We start from the raw sequence: 15,278 nt of genomic DNA, 5'->3' as shown, positions 1-15,278 counted from the left end.
CAGCATTTGTTCCAAGGTTGGCATTGTAAAACATATAAAAGGAAGTAAGTTGTTCCATGCCATCATAGCAGCTTTATTTAGAAATGTTTACATTCTCAAATGACAAATCTATATAACTCTTGATTCTCATTGCACTACTGCAAATGAAAAGGGACTGGACAAATGTAAGACTTGTATTTGTTTTCAAAATGACAAAGGGGAAGAAATTGAAAGAAAATCTAAAGTCGAGGCCTCCTAGTGCCCCAGTTGTAGACCCGTGAAGCCTCTGGAGGACAACCCCAAAAAATGTCAAAGTAATTTTTTCAACTCCACCAAACTGAAGGATCATTCAAGTCTCCAATTGCAGAGGAAGAAGGGGGAATCAGGATGGGGGTTATAGCAGTCCATCCAGAGAGCGAGAAACAGAAGATAGTTACTGGGTTTGTTGAAGTTTCAGATCTCAGCAGACAGACGGTCACCCGTGTAGTGGTGATGCTTCAGGGAAACTGGAGGGATAGGATAGGCACTATGGTCACTAAGCTTTCATCGGGAACGGGGAGGCTGCTGAAACATGTCACATCCAGCAAGCCTTCATAACTGACATGTTCTCGTTGAAGTGAAGGGGGAAAACAGACACCAAATGCCAGGAAGTGAATTTGACAATCTGAGTAACCTGTGAGTGAGGACAAATAAATATTCTCTATTTGATCGGATAAAAAGTCAGGAAATATGTCTCTTGAACTTTACTGCATCACTTTAAAGTAAAATTGAGGTACTTTTGAATTTGGCCCAACTGTTTACAGATAATGCAAGAGACTCTTCTTGCTTAAAAGTCAACACCCACCACTTTCCCAGATGGAGTTGGGAGGAAGCTTGTGTGTTTTGCGTTTGGTGCTATGTGGAGGGTTAGGATGTGAGCCACAGGACAGGGTTAGCAGGACCGGACATCTCGAAGCGCTGTGTTTAGTTGGCTTTGTCACGATAGTGGTGAACACAGATGCAGGCAGCAGCCACTCAGGCCTTCATGAGGGCGCCCACAACAGCACGGGCGTTGAGGCTCCGCAGGTCATTGTAGGTCTGCCCTGTGCCCACAAACACAATGGGCTGGCCTGTGATGTAGGTCATTGAGATGGCAGCGCCAACCTGAGGGGAGGAGTGACATCAGCTTTGGAACCAAAAACCATGCAGACTTCTGTTCTGACAATCCGATAAGGATGTCAAACAGCATTTAAAAAGCTTAGACTTCCTATCAATAAAAAACATTGTTTACAGGGACTTCATTTAACCCATAATAATCTAAGCCGGGGGGGAGCGGGGTTCTACTAAACTATATGGAATTATTTTCTTATGGTTATACCAAGGATAATTTAGCCAATTGATATAGAGTAAAAAAAAAATATATATATATATATATATTAGATTTTTGGTTTTACTATTAACACATTGAATAACAGATTCATTACATGGAAAAAGTCACCCCAAAATATAAAAAGTAAGTTTGTTATGAAGTGTCTGTATTCAAATGACATACGAACCTTGTCATCAATGGTGTCAAACTTGGTGAGAACGATCCCGTCGATGAGACGAGGCTTATCAGACATGGAGTGATCAGCCAGCGCCTGGTTAAATTTCACCTGCAAGTATAGTATCGCAACATAAGATAGCTATGCAAATCAACAAAAACAGTTACAGTATATATATATATTTAAGGGCGGCAGGTAGCCTAGCAGTCAAGCGGACTGGGCCAGTTACCGAAAGATCGCTGGTTCGAATCACCGAGCAGACTAGGTGAAAAAGCTGCCACTGTGCCCTTGAGCAAGGCACTTCTCCGGTAAGTTGCACTGGATATGAGTGTCTACTAAATGACTTAAATGTAAAATGTGCCCTCTGCACGAAAAATTTAAATACCATTTGGAAAGTATTCAGAACCCCTGACTTTTTCCATATTTTGTTAAGTTACAGCCTTACTCAGATTAAATAGTGTTTTTTCTCCCTCCCTAATGTACACACAATAACCCATATTGACAAAGCGAACAGGTTTAGAAATGTTGGCAAAAAAAAAGTAATCACATAAGTATTTAGACCCTTTACTTTGTCGAAGCACCTTTGGCAGTGATTACAGCCTTGAATATGACTCTACAAGCTTGGCATACCTGTATTTGGGAAGTTTCTCCCATTCTCTGCAGATCCTTTCAAGCTCTGTTAAGTTGGATGGGGAGCGTTGCTGCACAGTTATTTTCAGGTCTTTCCAGAGAGTCCAGGCTCTGGCTAGACCACTCAAGGACATTCAAGACCTGTCCTGAAGCCACTCCTGCGTTGTCTTGTCTGTGTGCTTAAGGTCGTTGTCCTGTTGGAAGGTGAACCTTCACCCCAGTCTGAGGTTCTCCCATCTCCACAGAGGAACTCTGGAGCTCTGTCAGAGTGACCATCAGGTTCTTGGTCACCTCCCTGACCAAAGCTCTTCTCCCCCAATTGCTAAGTTTGGCCGGGCGGTCAACTCTAGGAAGAGTCTTGGTGGTTCCAAACTCCTTCCATTTAAGAATGATGGTGACCGCCACCAGAGTCTCTGGGTTCGCGCCCAGGCTCTGTCGCAGCTGGCCGCGACCGGGAGGTCCGTGGGGCGACGCACAATTGGCATAGCGTCGTCCGGGTTAGGGAGGGTTTGGCCGGTAGGGATATCCTTGTCTCATCGCGCTCCAGCGACTCCTGTGGCGGGCCGGGCGCAGTGCGCGCTAACCAAGGGGGCCAGGTACACGGTGTTTCCTTCGACAAATTGGTGCGGCTGGCTTCCGGGTTGGAGGCGCGCTGTGTTAAGAAGCAGTGCGGCTTGGTTGGGCGGTGCTTCCGAGGACGCATGGCTTTCGACCTTCGTGTCTCCCGAGCCCGTACGGGAGTTGTAGCGATGAGACAAGATAGTAATTACTAGCGATTGGATACCATGGAAATTGGGGAGAAAATGGGATAAAATTTAAATAAAAAAAGAATGATGGTGACCACTGTGTATTTGGGGACATTCAATGCTGCAGAAATATTTTGGTACCCAGAGCTCTATGGACAATTCCTTCGACCTCATGGCTCGGTTTCAAATCCTGTCACATACACATGGTTAGCAGATGTTAATGTGAGTGTAGCGAAATGCTTGTGCTTCGGGTTCCGACAGTGCAGTAATATCTAACTAGTAATCCAACACTAGACCCAACAACTACCTAATACACACAAATCTAAAAATGGGGAGAATGAGAGACTGAAAAACAGATTCTCGGGCCCAGCTTTGATGCACCTGTACTGACCTCGCTTTCTGGATGGTAGCGGTGTGAACAGGCAGTGCCTCGGGTGGTTGTTGTCTTTCATGATCTTTTTTGCCTTCCTGTGTCATAGAGGGCAGGTAGTATGCGTCCGGTGATGCGCTGTGCAGACCGCACCATCCTCTGGAGAGCCATACGGTTGAGGGCGAAGCAGTTGCCGCATCAGGCTGTGATACAGCCCGACAGGATGCTCTCGATTGTGGATCTGTAAAAGTTAGGGTTTTGGGTGACAAGCCAAATTTTTTAAGCCTCCTGAGGTTGAACCACACTGTGTGGGTGGACCATTTCAGTTTGTCGTTGATGTGTACGCCAAGGAACTTAACTTCCCACTACTTTCCCGTCGATGTGGATAGGGAGGTGCTCCCTCTGCTGTTTCCTGATGTCCACATCAGGAAATGTGCTTTGTTGACGTTGAATGAGAGGTTGTTTTCCTGACACCACACTCCGAGTGCCTTCACCTTTTACTGTACCTGTAGGCTGTCTTGTCGTTGTTGGTAATCAAGCCCACTACTGTTGTGTCATCTGCAAACTTGATGATTTAGTTGGAGGCGTGCATGGCCACACAGTCGTGGGTGAACAGGGAGGACAGGAGGGGGCTGAGCACGCACCTTTGTGGGGCCCCAGTGTTGAGGGTCAGCGAGATGGAGATGTTTCCAATCTTCACCACCTGGGGGCGGCCTGTCAGAAAGTCCAGGACCCAATTGCACAGGGCGGGGTTGAGACCCAGGGTTAAATGCTGAGTTGTATTCAATGAACAGCATTCTTACATACAGTTAAAGTCGGAAGTTTGCATACACTTAGGTTGGAGTCAGTAAAACTTTTAACTACTCCACAAATTTCTTGTTAACAAACTATAGTTTTGGCAAGTCGGTTAGGACATCAACTTTGTGCATGAAAAGTCATTTTTTCAACAATGGTTTACAGACAGATATCACTTATAATTCACTGTATCACAATTCCAGTGGGTCAAAAGTGTACATACACTAAGTTGACTGTGCCTTTAAACAGCTTGGAAAATTCCAGAAAATGTCATGGCTTTAGAAGCTTCTGATAGGTTAATTGACATAATTTGAGTCAATTGGAGGAGTACCTGTGGATGTATTTCAAGGCCTACCTTCAAACTCAGTGCCTCTTTGCTTAACATCATGGGAAAAGCAAAAGAAAATCAGCCAAGACCTCAGAAAAAAGTGTAGACCTCCACAAGTCTGGTTCATCCTTGGGAGCAATTTCCAAACGCCTGAAGGTACCACGCTCATCTGTACAAACAATAGTACGCAAGTATAAACACCAAGGGACCACTCAGCCGTCATACCGCTCAGGAAGGAGACGCGTTCTGTCTCCTAGAGATGAACGTACTTTGGTGCGAAAAAATGCAAATCAATCCCAGAACAACAGGAAAGGACCTTGTGAAGATGCTGGAGGAAACGGGTACAAAAGTATCTATATCCACAGTAAAACTAGCCCTATATCGACAACCTGAAAGGCCGCTCAGCAAGGAAGTGGCAGTTTTGGGCCACTGCTCCAAAACTGCCATAAAATAGCCAGACTACGCTTTGCAACTGCACATGGGGACAAAGATCGTACGTGTTCTCTGGTCTGATGAAACAAAAATAGAACTGTTTGGCCATAATGACCATCGTTATATTTGGAGGAAAAAGGGGGAGGCTTGCAAGCCGAAGAGCACCATCCCAACCGTGAAGCACGGGGATGGCAGCATCATGATGTAGGGGTGCTTTGCTGCAGGGATTGGTGCACTTCATAAAATAGATTGCATCATGAGGAAGGAAAAGTATGGGGATATATTGAAGCAACATCAAGACATCAGTCAGGAAGTTAAAGTTTGGTCGCAAATGGGTCTTCCAAATGGACAATGACACCAAGCATACTTCCAAAGTTGTGGCAAAATGGCTCAAGGACAAACAAGTCAAGGTATTGGAGTGATCATCACAAAGCCCTGACCTCAAGCTCATAGAAAATGTGTGGGCAGAACTGAAAAATTGTGTGTGAGCAAGGAGGCCTACAAACCTGATTCAGTTACACCAGCTCTGTCAGGAGGAATGGGCCAAAATTCACCCAACTTATTGTGGGAAGCTTGTGAAAGGCTACCCGAAACATTTGACCCAAGTTAAACAATTTAAAGGCAATGCTACCAAATACTAATTGAGTGTATGTAAACTTCTGACCCACTGGGAATGTGATGAAAGAAATAAAAGCTGAAAGAAATCACTATTATTCTGACATTTCACATTCTTAAAATTAAGTGGTGTTCCTAACTGACCTATGACAGGGAATTCTTACTAGGATAAAATTTTCAGGAATTGTGAAAAACTGAGTTTAAATGTACTTGGCTAAGGTGTTTGTAAACTTCCGACTTCAACTGTAGGTATTCCTCTTGTCCAGATGGGATTGTGCAGTGTGATGGCATCATCTGTGGTCCTGTTAGGGCGGTATGCAAACTGAAGTGGGTCTAGGGTGGCCGGTAAGGTGGAGGTGATATGATCCTTGACTAGTCTCTCAAAGCACTTCATGATGACATAAGTGAATGTTATGGGGCGGTAGTCATTTGGTTCAGTTATCTTTGTCTTCTTGGGTACAGCAACAACGGTGGCCTTATAAATTCACTCACCGAGTCAGCGTATAGGTCGATGTTATTCTCTGAGGCTGACTGGAACATATTCCAGTCCTCGTGATCAAAACAATCTTGAAGTGTGGATTCCGATTGGTCAGACCAGCGTTGAATGGTTCTAGTCACTGGTATATCCTGTTTGAGTTTCTGCCTATAAGACGGTAGGAGCAAGATGGCGTCGTGGTCGGATTTTCCGAAGGGAGGGCGGGGGAAGGCTTTGTATGCATTGCGGAAGGTAGAGTAGCAGTGGTCGAGTGTATTACCCCAGCGTGTAGTGCAATCACTATGCTAATAGACTTTAAGTAGCCCTGTTCGCAAATTTGCTTTGTTAAAATCCCCACCTACAATAAATGCAGCCACAGGATATGGTTTCCAGTTTACATAGAGTCCAGTGAAGTTGCTTAAGGGGGAATGTACACAGCTGTGACTATAACTGACAAGAATTCTCGTCGGTTATAGATTGTGAGGAATTCTAGGTCGGGGGAGCAGAAGGACTTGAGTTCCTGTATGTTGTTATGATGATTACACCATGAGTCGTTAAATCATGAAGAATACAACCCCAGTCCTTCCTCTTCCCAGAGAGGTGTTTATCTCTGTTGGCGCGATGCATGGAGAAGCCCGGTGGCTGAACAGATTCCAACAACATATCCCAAGAGAGCCATGTTTCTGTGAAACAGAGAATGTTACAACCTCTGTCTCTCTGGAAGGCAACCCTGGCTCGAATTTTGTCTACATGGTTGTCAAGAGACTGGACATTGGCGAGTAGTATACTCGGGAGCGGTGGGCGATGTGCACGTCTACGGAGCCGGCTTCTGGGATCTGATCCATTGTCCTGGGTGGTGGTCCAAACAGAGGTTCCACTTCGGGAAAGTCGTATTCCTGGTCGTAATGTTGGTAAGTTGACGTCGCTCTTATATCCAATAGTTCTTCCCGGCTGTATGTAATAAGACTTAAGATTTCCTGCGGTAATAATTTAAGAAATAATACATAAAAAAAACAAAATTCTGCATAGTTTCCTAAGAACTCGAAGCGAGGCGGCCATCTCTGTCGGCGCCATCTTGAGAATTTTGCACTGTCAACTGTGGGACCTTATATAGACAGGTATATGCCTTGTCCAATCAATTGAATTTACCACAGGTGGACTCCAAGTTGTAAAAACACCTCAAGGATGATCAATGGAAACAGGATGCACCTGAGCTCAATTTTGAGTCTCATAACATAGGGTCTGAATACTTATGTAAATAAGGTCTGTTTTTTTACTTGTAATAAATTCGCTAACATTTCTAAAAACCTGCTTTATGGAAAAAGGGAAGGGGTCTGAATACACTGTATAATCTGATAGCGCAGCCCATTTCAAATTTCTAGAGTTGTAGTAAATACAGCTAAAGCTCAGGGATTTTTCTACCATTGTAATCTTTGGACGGGCTGCCTAAGTGTTTTTAATCGGGTCACTTAACTCCAAACCGTGTAAAAAAAAAAGAGAAAGATTTTGGATGCATAAACGCTTTCAGTGTAAACTTATGACAAAAAACAGAAAGTATGTAGAAAAGATAATGGACCTATATATTTTTTTTTATAATATAATCTTTGAGAGGTAACAATAATCAAAATAAAAGCTAGACAGTCAGGGAGAATTGACAACTCCAAAAACAATGAATTTAGAATTACATTTTTGTTGTTTTAGCAAAATAACACAATTAGCCATGGCAAAATGCATAGAATTTCAAGAAACTAGCTTTAAAAGAGCAAAGTTCTCAGCTGAATGGAGAAATTTGTAGAATTGCAGGAAATTGGCTTAGAAACTTAAAAATATCTCTACACCATCCAAGATGGCAGCCCCATTTTCAACCAGAAAAAACCCTGAAGCTATAGCATAATTCAAAATAAACTCAAGTCTCTAAAACGCATCTGGAATTCTTTGACAGTTGGTCTGTTTTTTTACCTTCTAGAGATCAGAGTTTGAGAGGCATATTAAACAGTAGGATGTTATGACAGTGGTCACAAACCTTTTGAGTCAAGATCACTTTCTGAATCAAAATGCATGCCGAGATCTAACGCTCTGATTTTTTTATTAACATGACTTTAAAAAAATGTAAGCCTACGCAACATTAACCAATTAAAAACAGTACTGTAGCAATGAGGTTTGTGCAGTAAGCTATAGGCCCAAAACATTATCACCGCATACTGGCTTTGCTTGAATTTACCTGCCAATTCATTGTTGTTTGGGCCATTTTTTAAAATTATATTTCAAAATTTGAGGTAGGCTATATGATCACACCGGTAATAGATCCATTGTTGTATTACTTGTGAGGCAAAGCTGAGTGAGCATACATTTAAATAATTTGCTTTTTATTTTTACTGGGCTGATGGTGCCTGCATCTGATGGTCAGTCTCAACAGAGGGAGAGAGCAGCAGACTGAGGGTCCGTCTCTCAATATCCCTCCACTCTCCCTTTCCTCCACTGACCAAAAAAGGACACCGTCTTCCAGCTGATGGCGAAACTCGAGTCGCACCACATTATTTCTGCCTCATGCACAAATTCATGTTGTTACTCCTATGAACAGAGAAAGTGAAATATTCCTTGATAGGAAAAAAGACCCAAACCGCTAATAATAACAACGCAAGCCTATAGATACACTTTCATTACTTGTAGCGCTGAGTGGAAAGAGGAAGAACGCACATTTTATGGCTTATAAAAGTGTTGACAGTGCTGAGTAAGAACTTAAACATGAACTCACTCATAAAAACAGCAGCCCTTTGCTGTATTTGTTGAGTCTCTCTGGTCCTGGTTTTAAATGTTTTGAAATCTCACAGTATAAATTTTGCCGTAGCTTTCTTTCATGCCTGCTACGTTACTGCAGACTCGGTTATCTGAGCAATCTGATTAGCCAGCGGTAGCATAGTGCACTTGGCTGCACCTACCACCAACAGCCCGAGACTAATAAAAAAATAGCAACACAAGGCTTTATCGTTGGGTTTTTTACAGAAATGTTTGGCAATCGACTAGAAATGCCTTGAAGATCGACCGGTTGGTGACCACTGTTGTATAAGGACTCACCAGCTGGTCCACAGCCTCGTTGCCCACTAGAGCTTCCCCCACGAACAGCACCAGGTCAGGCATGTTGACAGCTATCAGCTTGGCCAGAGCCGTCATCAGGGGGGTGTTGTCCTGCATCCGCCCTGCAGTGTCCACCAGCACCACATCGAAGGCCTGGTTACGGGCTGGACAGAGAGACAACGAAGGATTTCTTCACTTGCTTGAATGGACGTCTGACTTGGTCCATATACTCAGTTAATATGCGAGACAATAAGAAGCAGTCGTGAACCCCTCCTACATATCATCATACATTTATTTGAGGACAGACAAAGCTATGGCACACTATGAGGCTAGCATGACCTAGTCTATGAATGGCAAGCTGGGGAATGGTATGGTTACCATAAGCAATAGCCTCCATGGCGATGCCAGCGGCGTCCTTCCCGTAGCCCTTCTCATAAAGTTGCACTATTGGCCGTCCCCCGTGCTCCTGAGGGGGGTGCAGGGAGTTAAGGCGGCGCTGGTGGGTACGCAGCTGCTCCACGGCCCCCGCACGAAACGTGTCACAGGCTGCTATCAGCACGGTGAAACCGTTCTCGATTAGCCAGAAGGAGATCTGCACACAGACAGAGGATGTAGGGTTTCAGCAAATAAAAAAATAATTTCCTGTTTTTTCTGTGGTCTGAATGGGGGCATCCCAGGTATTCGGTGGCCTATGTATCTAGACAGCCTGGAAAGGTCCAACCAGGACCTGGTTTGGTTAAATGGATACAACCCAGGTTTGAAATCCCCAGCAATACCAATGTTTTCAATTTGACGGATTAACAGAAGGGAATAAAATAAAAATACTGACACCATGGTGGATCTCACCTTGGCCAGGTTGGTGGACTTTCCGACCCCGTTGACCCCACAGAAGGTGATGACAAAGGGCCTGCGCTGGCTACGAGCCTCCAGGACGTCTCTCAAGATGTCCACACGCCGCTTGGGCTGCAGGATCTGGACCAGGGAGTCCTGCAGGGCCCCCTTTACAGTTGAGGCCACAGCTATTACGAGAGGGGGGGCTTTATCAGAGCAAGAGGGGTACTCTGAACTGTTGTGCAGCATCTTCATCTCTTTGGGGGAGTGCAGTCTATCTAGTTCACTTAAATCTCTCCACAGGTGAACTCATTATATTGTGGACTTATTCTACTCAGTAGCTATGTGGAAGACAGTTATACTCACTGGTGAAGGTGCCCATGACTTTGCCCTCCAGTTTCTTGGCTACAGAGTCACAGAGTTGGGAGGCAATTTCGGCTGCTACATTCTTAGCTGAAAAAATAAATAAAAATTCTATGAATACAAGTCGAATGTGAAGCTTTTCCCCTCAGGTGATCTAGGACATGTACAAATCTATGTTGAATAGTTAATTACACTCCCTTACATATTTATTTTGACAGTGAAGCTAAAACTTTTATGTCTCTATACTCCAGCATTTTGGATTTGATATTAAATGTTTCATATAAGGCGACAGTACAGAATGTCACCTTTTATTTGAGGGGATTTTCATACGTATCTGTTTCAGTGTTTAGAAATGAAAGTACTTTATGTATCTAGTCCCCTCCATTTGAAGTGCATGTGGATGCTACCATGATTACGGATAATCTTTCATTAATAATGAGTGAGGAAGTTAGATGCACAAAGATCATACACCCAAGGCATACTAACCTCTCACTATTACCAATAACAAGGGAGGTTAACATTTTTTTTGGGGGGGGGGGGTTGGATATTTATGCCTCTAACTTCCTCAAATCATTATTCTCAATTAATTCAGGATTATTCACATTAATGTAGAAGTGTTCTGGAACATATATTCTTATTTACAATAAGCGACTCCAAAGACAATACATTATGTACCACTAATTTCTATTGGGCACAACAATCTGAAACACAAGCAATACAAATTTCAAAAATGTACAACAACTTTGTAGAGTCACAAGATTGATGTAGTCATTGCATGCAAGGAATATGGGACCAATACTAAACGTTTGACCACCCCACAAGTTAATTTGTCCAAATACTTACAACCTTCAAATGGAGGGGACTAGATAAATAGGGCTTTCATTTCTAAAAGGTAAAACAGATATGAAAATACCCTCAAATAAAAAGGTGACATTCTCTATGGTCACCTCATGAAACATTTGATCTCAAATCCAAAATGCTGGAGTATAGACCAAATGTAAAGTTTTAGCTTCACTGTCCAAATAAATATGAAGGGGAGTGTATGTGTTAAGAAACTGATACTGTAGTGGGGGAACAGAGGAGTCCATACCGATGAGGTGGTCCCTCATCTTGTCCAGAACTGGCTCCATGTCCTCCTGGCTCAGACTCTTAGAACCCACCAGGCCCTTGAGCATCCCAAACATCCCTCCAAAAGCACCCTTTTTGGGGCTGAGGAACATTTTTAAAAGGACACTTAGACAGGAGCAACAGGGCACAACATCACATTCATATCATCTTCCATTCCTCAGCCATGCTTCGCTTCCTATTATCTGACACATTAAATAATCAAAGGGTCTCACATTTTCTTGCTAGTGTCAGCAACTACCACCCTCTCCACCGCATCTTCCTCCTCCTCTTCCTCCTCCTCATCTCCCTCGCTGGACTCGTAATCCACGGCGAGCAAGTCACCCTTCATCGAGCTCAGCTGCATCCCCTGGACAAGACAAGACTTTACTAAGATGTGCAATTCCTATAAACTAAGCACTTCTACAACACATGGGCCTTATTTATCAAGGTACCAACTAAGCATCCCTGAAGGCTATTAGCTCTAGTCTGGTTAAACCAGACAGACCACTGCGCTCACCATTATTTCACTGCACTTTTAAATAATGTGAGCGCAGCATTCAGTCTGGTACAACCAGGCTATATTAGCTCTCCTGCTCTCAAACCCAACAGGCACATACCGGGTCAGCTTGAGCGTCCAAGCCATGGTCCCCAGCAGCATGGGCTCCATTGCCATTGCTCTGGCTGTAGTCCAGTTCCTTGGTGCTGCTGCCACCCAAGGTCCACACCCGCTTCTCTTTCCCCTTGGGTTTCTCCTTCGCAGGCTTGGGGGACTTACTGGAAGGCAAGAGACAATGTGACTTCCAGTACTGAAGCAACTGTCAGCAACATTCAAAATTAGAACTTTAACCACATTGTGTGTCCCCCACCCCCACTCACCTGGGCTTCTCCACAGGTGCCCCCATGCGCTTGCGGATAAACTCCTCTCTCTTCTTCTGAATGATCTCCTCCTGGGTCAAGCCTTGGTTACCGTTCTCTACTGTCTTCTGGGCACTGGTCGGAGCCTTAGCTTTTTCCCCTTTCACAGGCTCAGCAGCAGGAGCTAGGGGGGAAAATATCAGAAACTAACCCCATCCACACAAAACATTATCAATGTCCCCATCACAGGAGGTTGGTGGCACCTTAATTGGGGAGAATGGGCTCGAGCGGAATAGTATCAAATACGTGATTGCTATGTGTTTGATGCCATTCCAGTCGCTCCATTTCAGCCATAACTATGAGCCGTCCTCCCCTCAGCAGCCTTCTCTGGTCCCCATGAAATTAAAACATGAAGGAAAAAATGGGCCCGTTTCAAACAGAAATAGTGTAACCATGACAAAGTGCTTGTATTCCAACACCTTCATAATAATCATGTCAAACCCTTACCCTCTTTTTTGGCATTCTTATTCTTCTTGCCTCCCTGTTCCTTGCCCTTATCCCCTCCCTTTGTTTCGATCATGGACTTCACAGTTTTCTGGGATTTCAGGGAAGCATTGAAGCTTCTCATGGAGGTGGGACCTCGAGCTTTGCTGCTCTCCTCCGCCTCACTAGAGCACAACAGGACAGTAACGTTTGAGTCAAAGCACTTATAATTTCACTATAGTTCAAGTCAAATGCTATGTTGTACAAGTAGCCTACAGGTCCTTGTAGACCTGTGAGTTGGCAACTCAACAGCTGGTTGTGTGTGTGAGATTCAGCAAATTAGTTTAAAAGCAGAATCTTCTCTTTATGCACCAGTATCAGCCCTAAGATATGACACTGCTTACCGAAGAAGCATTTTGAAGTCATCCTCAAACGCAAAATGGCTGTTCAACAACGTAAGGGCCCCCTTTTGCTCCAGCACATTCTTATAGCGATCCCTGAAGTGGAGCTGTACGTCATCTATGAACTTGTCAACATACGTCAGCGTCAGGATCTTTTGAAAACCCACCTATACAGAAAAGAGAAACATGGTCAGTTTGGAGTCCATAGACTGCATGAGATGAAAACATGTTGTATGGTATGTTCCTTCAGGAAATAGTCAATGTTATAATACACTGCAGTTCTCTGTGAAACTTACCACAAAAACCAGCTCAAACTCATTATCGAGTTTGTACTTAAGACTCAAGGCATCATGAGTATAGGAATTGTTGCCACTACGCTCCTGAAACAAAATAAGAGAAGTATTAACATTAGGCTACTCAATACTGTAACACAGATCAGAGGTTTTCACTAAAATGAAAACATTTCTCTTGAACACATGCTCTACACTGAACAAAAATAAACATGTAAAGTGTTGGTCCCATGTTTCATGAGCTTAAATAAAAGATCCCAGAAATGTTCCATATGGACAAAAACCTTATTTCTCTAAAATGTTTGGCAAAATGTGTTTACATCCCTGTTAGTGAGCATTTATCCATTGCCAAGATAATTCATCCACCTGACAGGTTTGGCATATCAAGAAGCTTATTAAACAGTTTGATCATTACACAGGTGCACCTTATGCTAGGAACAATCAAAGGCCACTTTAAAATGTGCAGTTGTGTCACACAAGACAATACCATAGATGTTTCACATTTTGAGGGAGCATACATACATCCTGCTAACTGCAGGAATGTCCACCAGAGCTGTTGCCAGAGAACTGAATGTTAATTTCTCTACAATAAACCACCTGTCATTTTACAGAATTTGGCAGTACTTCCAACCAGCCTCACAACCGCAGACCACGTGTGGGCGACCGGTTTGCTGATGTCAACGTTGTGAACAAAGTGCTCTATGATGGCGGTGGGGTTATGGTATGGGCAGGCGTAAACTACGGACAACAAACACAATTGCATTTTATCAATGGTAAATTGAATGCACAGAGATACCATGACGAGATCCTGATGTTTTCTGATCCAGACCACGTACCTTACCCCTTTTTTATGTATCTGTATTCCTAGTCACATGAAATCCATAGATTAGGGCATAATGAATTTATTTAAAATGTACTTATTTCCTTATATGAACTAACTCAGTAAAATCTTGGAAATTGTTGCGTTTATATTTTTGTTACGTATAAATACTTGATATCTAGCTAGCTACGTGGTAATAGTCTTGCATTTTGTGATAATCCCACTAGGCTGTGATATTGTGATGTGGCTGGCAAAATAACAACCTGTTAACCCCAGTTCCCAAATCCCCCATGTTTGTATTACGCAACCGTATACTAGCTAGCGCAATCGTAGCATTAGCAAGCTAACAAGTGCGCTAGCTTTACCAATAGATACATCCTATTTAGTTTAGACGAAGAAGAATTTACATGATAAGTGTATCTACGAAAACTACGTAGCTACATTAGCTAACCAGTTTGTTGATGAAGTGGCGACCCTCTGGCGCATGTTGAGAAACAGACAATACAGATGGCTAGGCTGCATAGAAACATGACAGCTGTCACTTGATTTAAGTATTTCTCACCTGAAGGATCACGGAGCGGATCAGCGCGTTGACAGGCCCGGTGAAGGATTCTGTAACACCGGTTCCCTGAAAACACCACAACACTATGCCCCCCTTACTAAAGATGGTGAAGAAATCCAGCATCTTGACACCACGTACACGAGATAATATACCAACGTAAAGAAAACAAACACTAACGTTAAACGGAAGGGGGGGGGGAAACGCTATAAACAACTGAGCCGACGAATCTTTTAAGTGCCTTCCACCTCCAGAAGGAAATCTAATCAGATATACAGTATCTGATGAAAAATTTCCTCCCAAGTCTAGCTACCTCCACTAACACTGTTTTAGACACGTCAGATGCAAGACCAGGAAATGACGTTATCTTCCGGTGATTTCTGATTCTTCTTCTTTTTCTTTGGAGTTTAACGGCGGTTGGCATCCAATATGCGGCATTACCGCCACAAACTGGACTATGATATAAAATCATTATACTTTGTGATACAAAACGGGGAAAGGAAAAACAAAAACACCCTTCCAACTGTGGTGGCAGAAGTTGGGGTGAGCTGTTGTAACTTCTCAAGGGATATGTTCTGTGTTGGACTGTGATGTTATGCCT

At 43.5% G+C, this 15,278-nt stretch overlaps 1 protein-coding gene across 1 annotated transcript; it reads right to left on the bottom strand.

Moving 5' to 3' along the window:
• Positions 1-45: 45 nt before the first annotated feature.
• Positions 46-15,039, bottom strand: LOC129831883 (signal recognition particle receptor subunit alpha-like). The gene is made up of 14 exons (XM_055895435.1): positions 14,681-15,039; positions 13,305-13,388; positions 13,012-13,175; positions 12,632-12,792; positions 12,146-12,308; positions 11,887-12,043; positions 11,503-11,636; positions 11,253-11,371; positions 10,166-10,252; positions 9,815-9,987; positions 9,347-9,560; positions 8,969-9,132; positions 1,515-1,613; positions 46-1,122 (listed from the first exon to the last, which is right to left on the bottom strand). Exons 1-14 carry the CDS (start codon positions 14,801-14,803, stop codon positions 994-996), a joined length of 1,971 nt encoding a protein of 656 aa, XP_055751410.1. The 5' UTR covers positions 14,804-15,039; the 3' UTR covers positions 46-993.
• Between the last annotated feature and the right edge of the window lie 239 nt (positions 15,040-15,278).

Source organism: Salvelinus fontinalis, chromosome 33 (assembly GCF_029448725.1).
Source record: "Salvelinus fontinalis isolate EN_2023a chromosome 33, ASM2944872v1, whole genome shotgun sequence".
Lineage (NCBI taxonomy): Eukaryota > Metazoa > Chordata > Actinopteri > Salmoniformes > Salmonidae > Salvelinus > Salvelinus fontinalis.
The sequence above is the reverse complement of the archived record's forward strand: the minus strand, read 5'-3'. Positions and strand labels throughout refer to the sequence as shown.

Coding starts and splice junctions, on each gene's coding strand:
- LOC129831883 (XM_055895435.1), bottom strand. CDS start 14,803: ATGCTGGATTTCTTCACCATCTTTAGTAAGGGGGGCATAGTGTTGTGG. Junction 12,309..12,631: donor TAAGAATGCCAAAAAAGAGG/GTAAGGGTTTGA, acceptor TTTCCCCCCTAG/CTCCTGCTGCTGAGCCTGTG. Junction 10,253..11,252: donor GATGAGGGACCACCTCATCG/GTATGGACTCCT, acceptor TTATTTTTTCAG/CTAAGAATGTAGCAGCCGAA.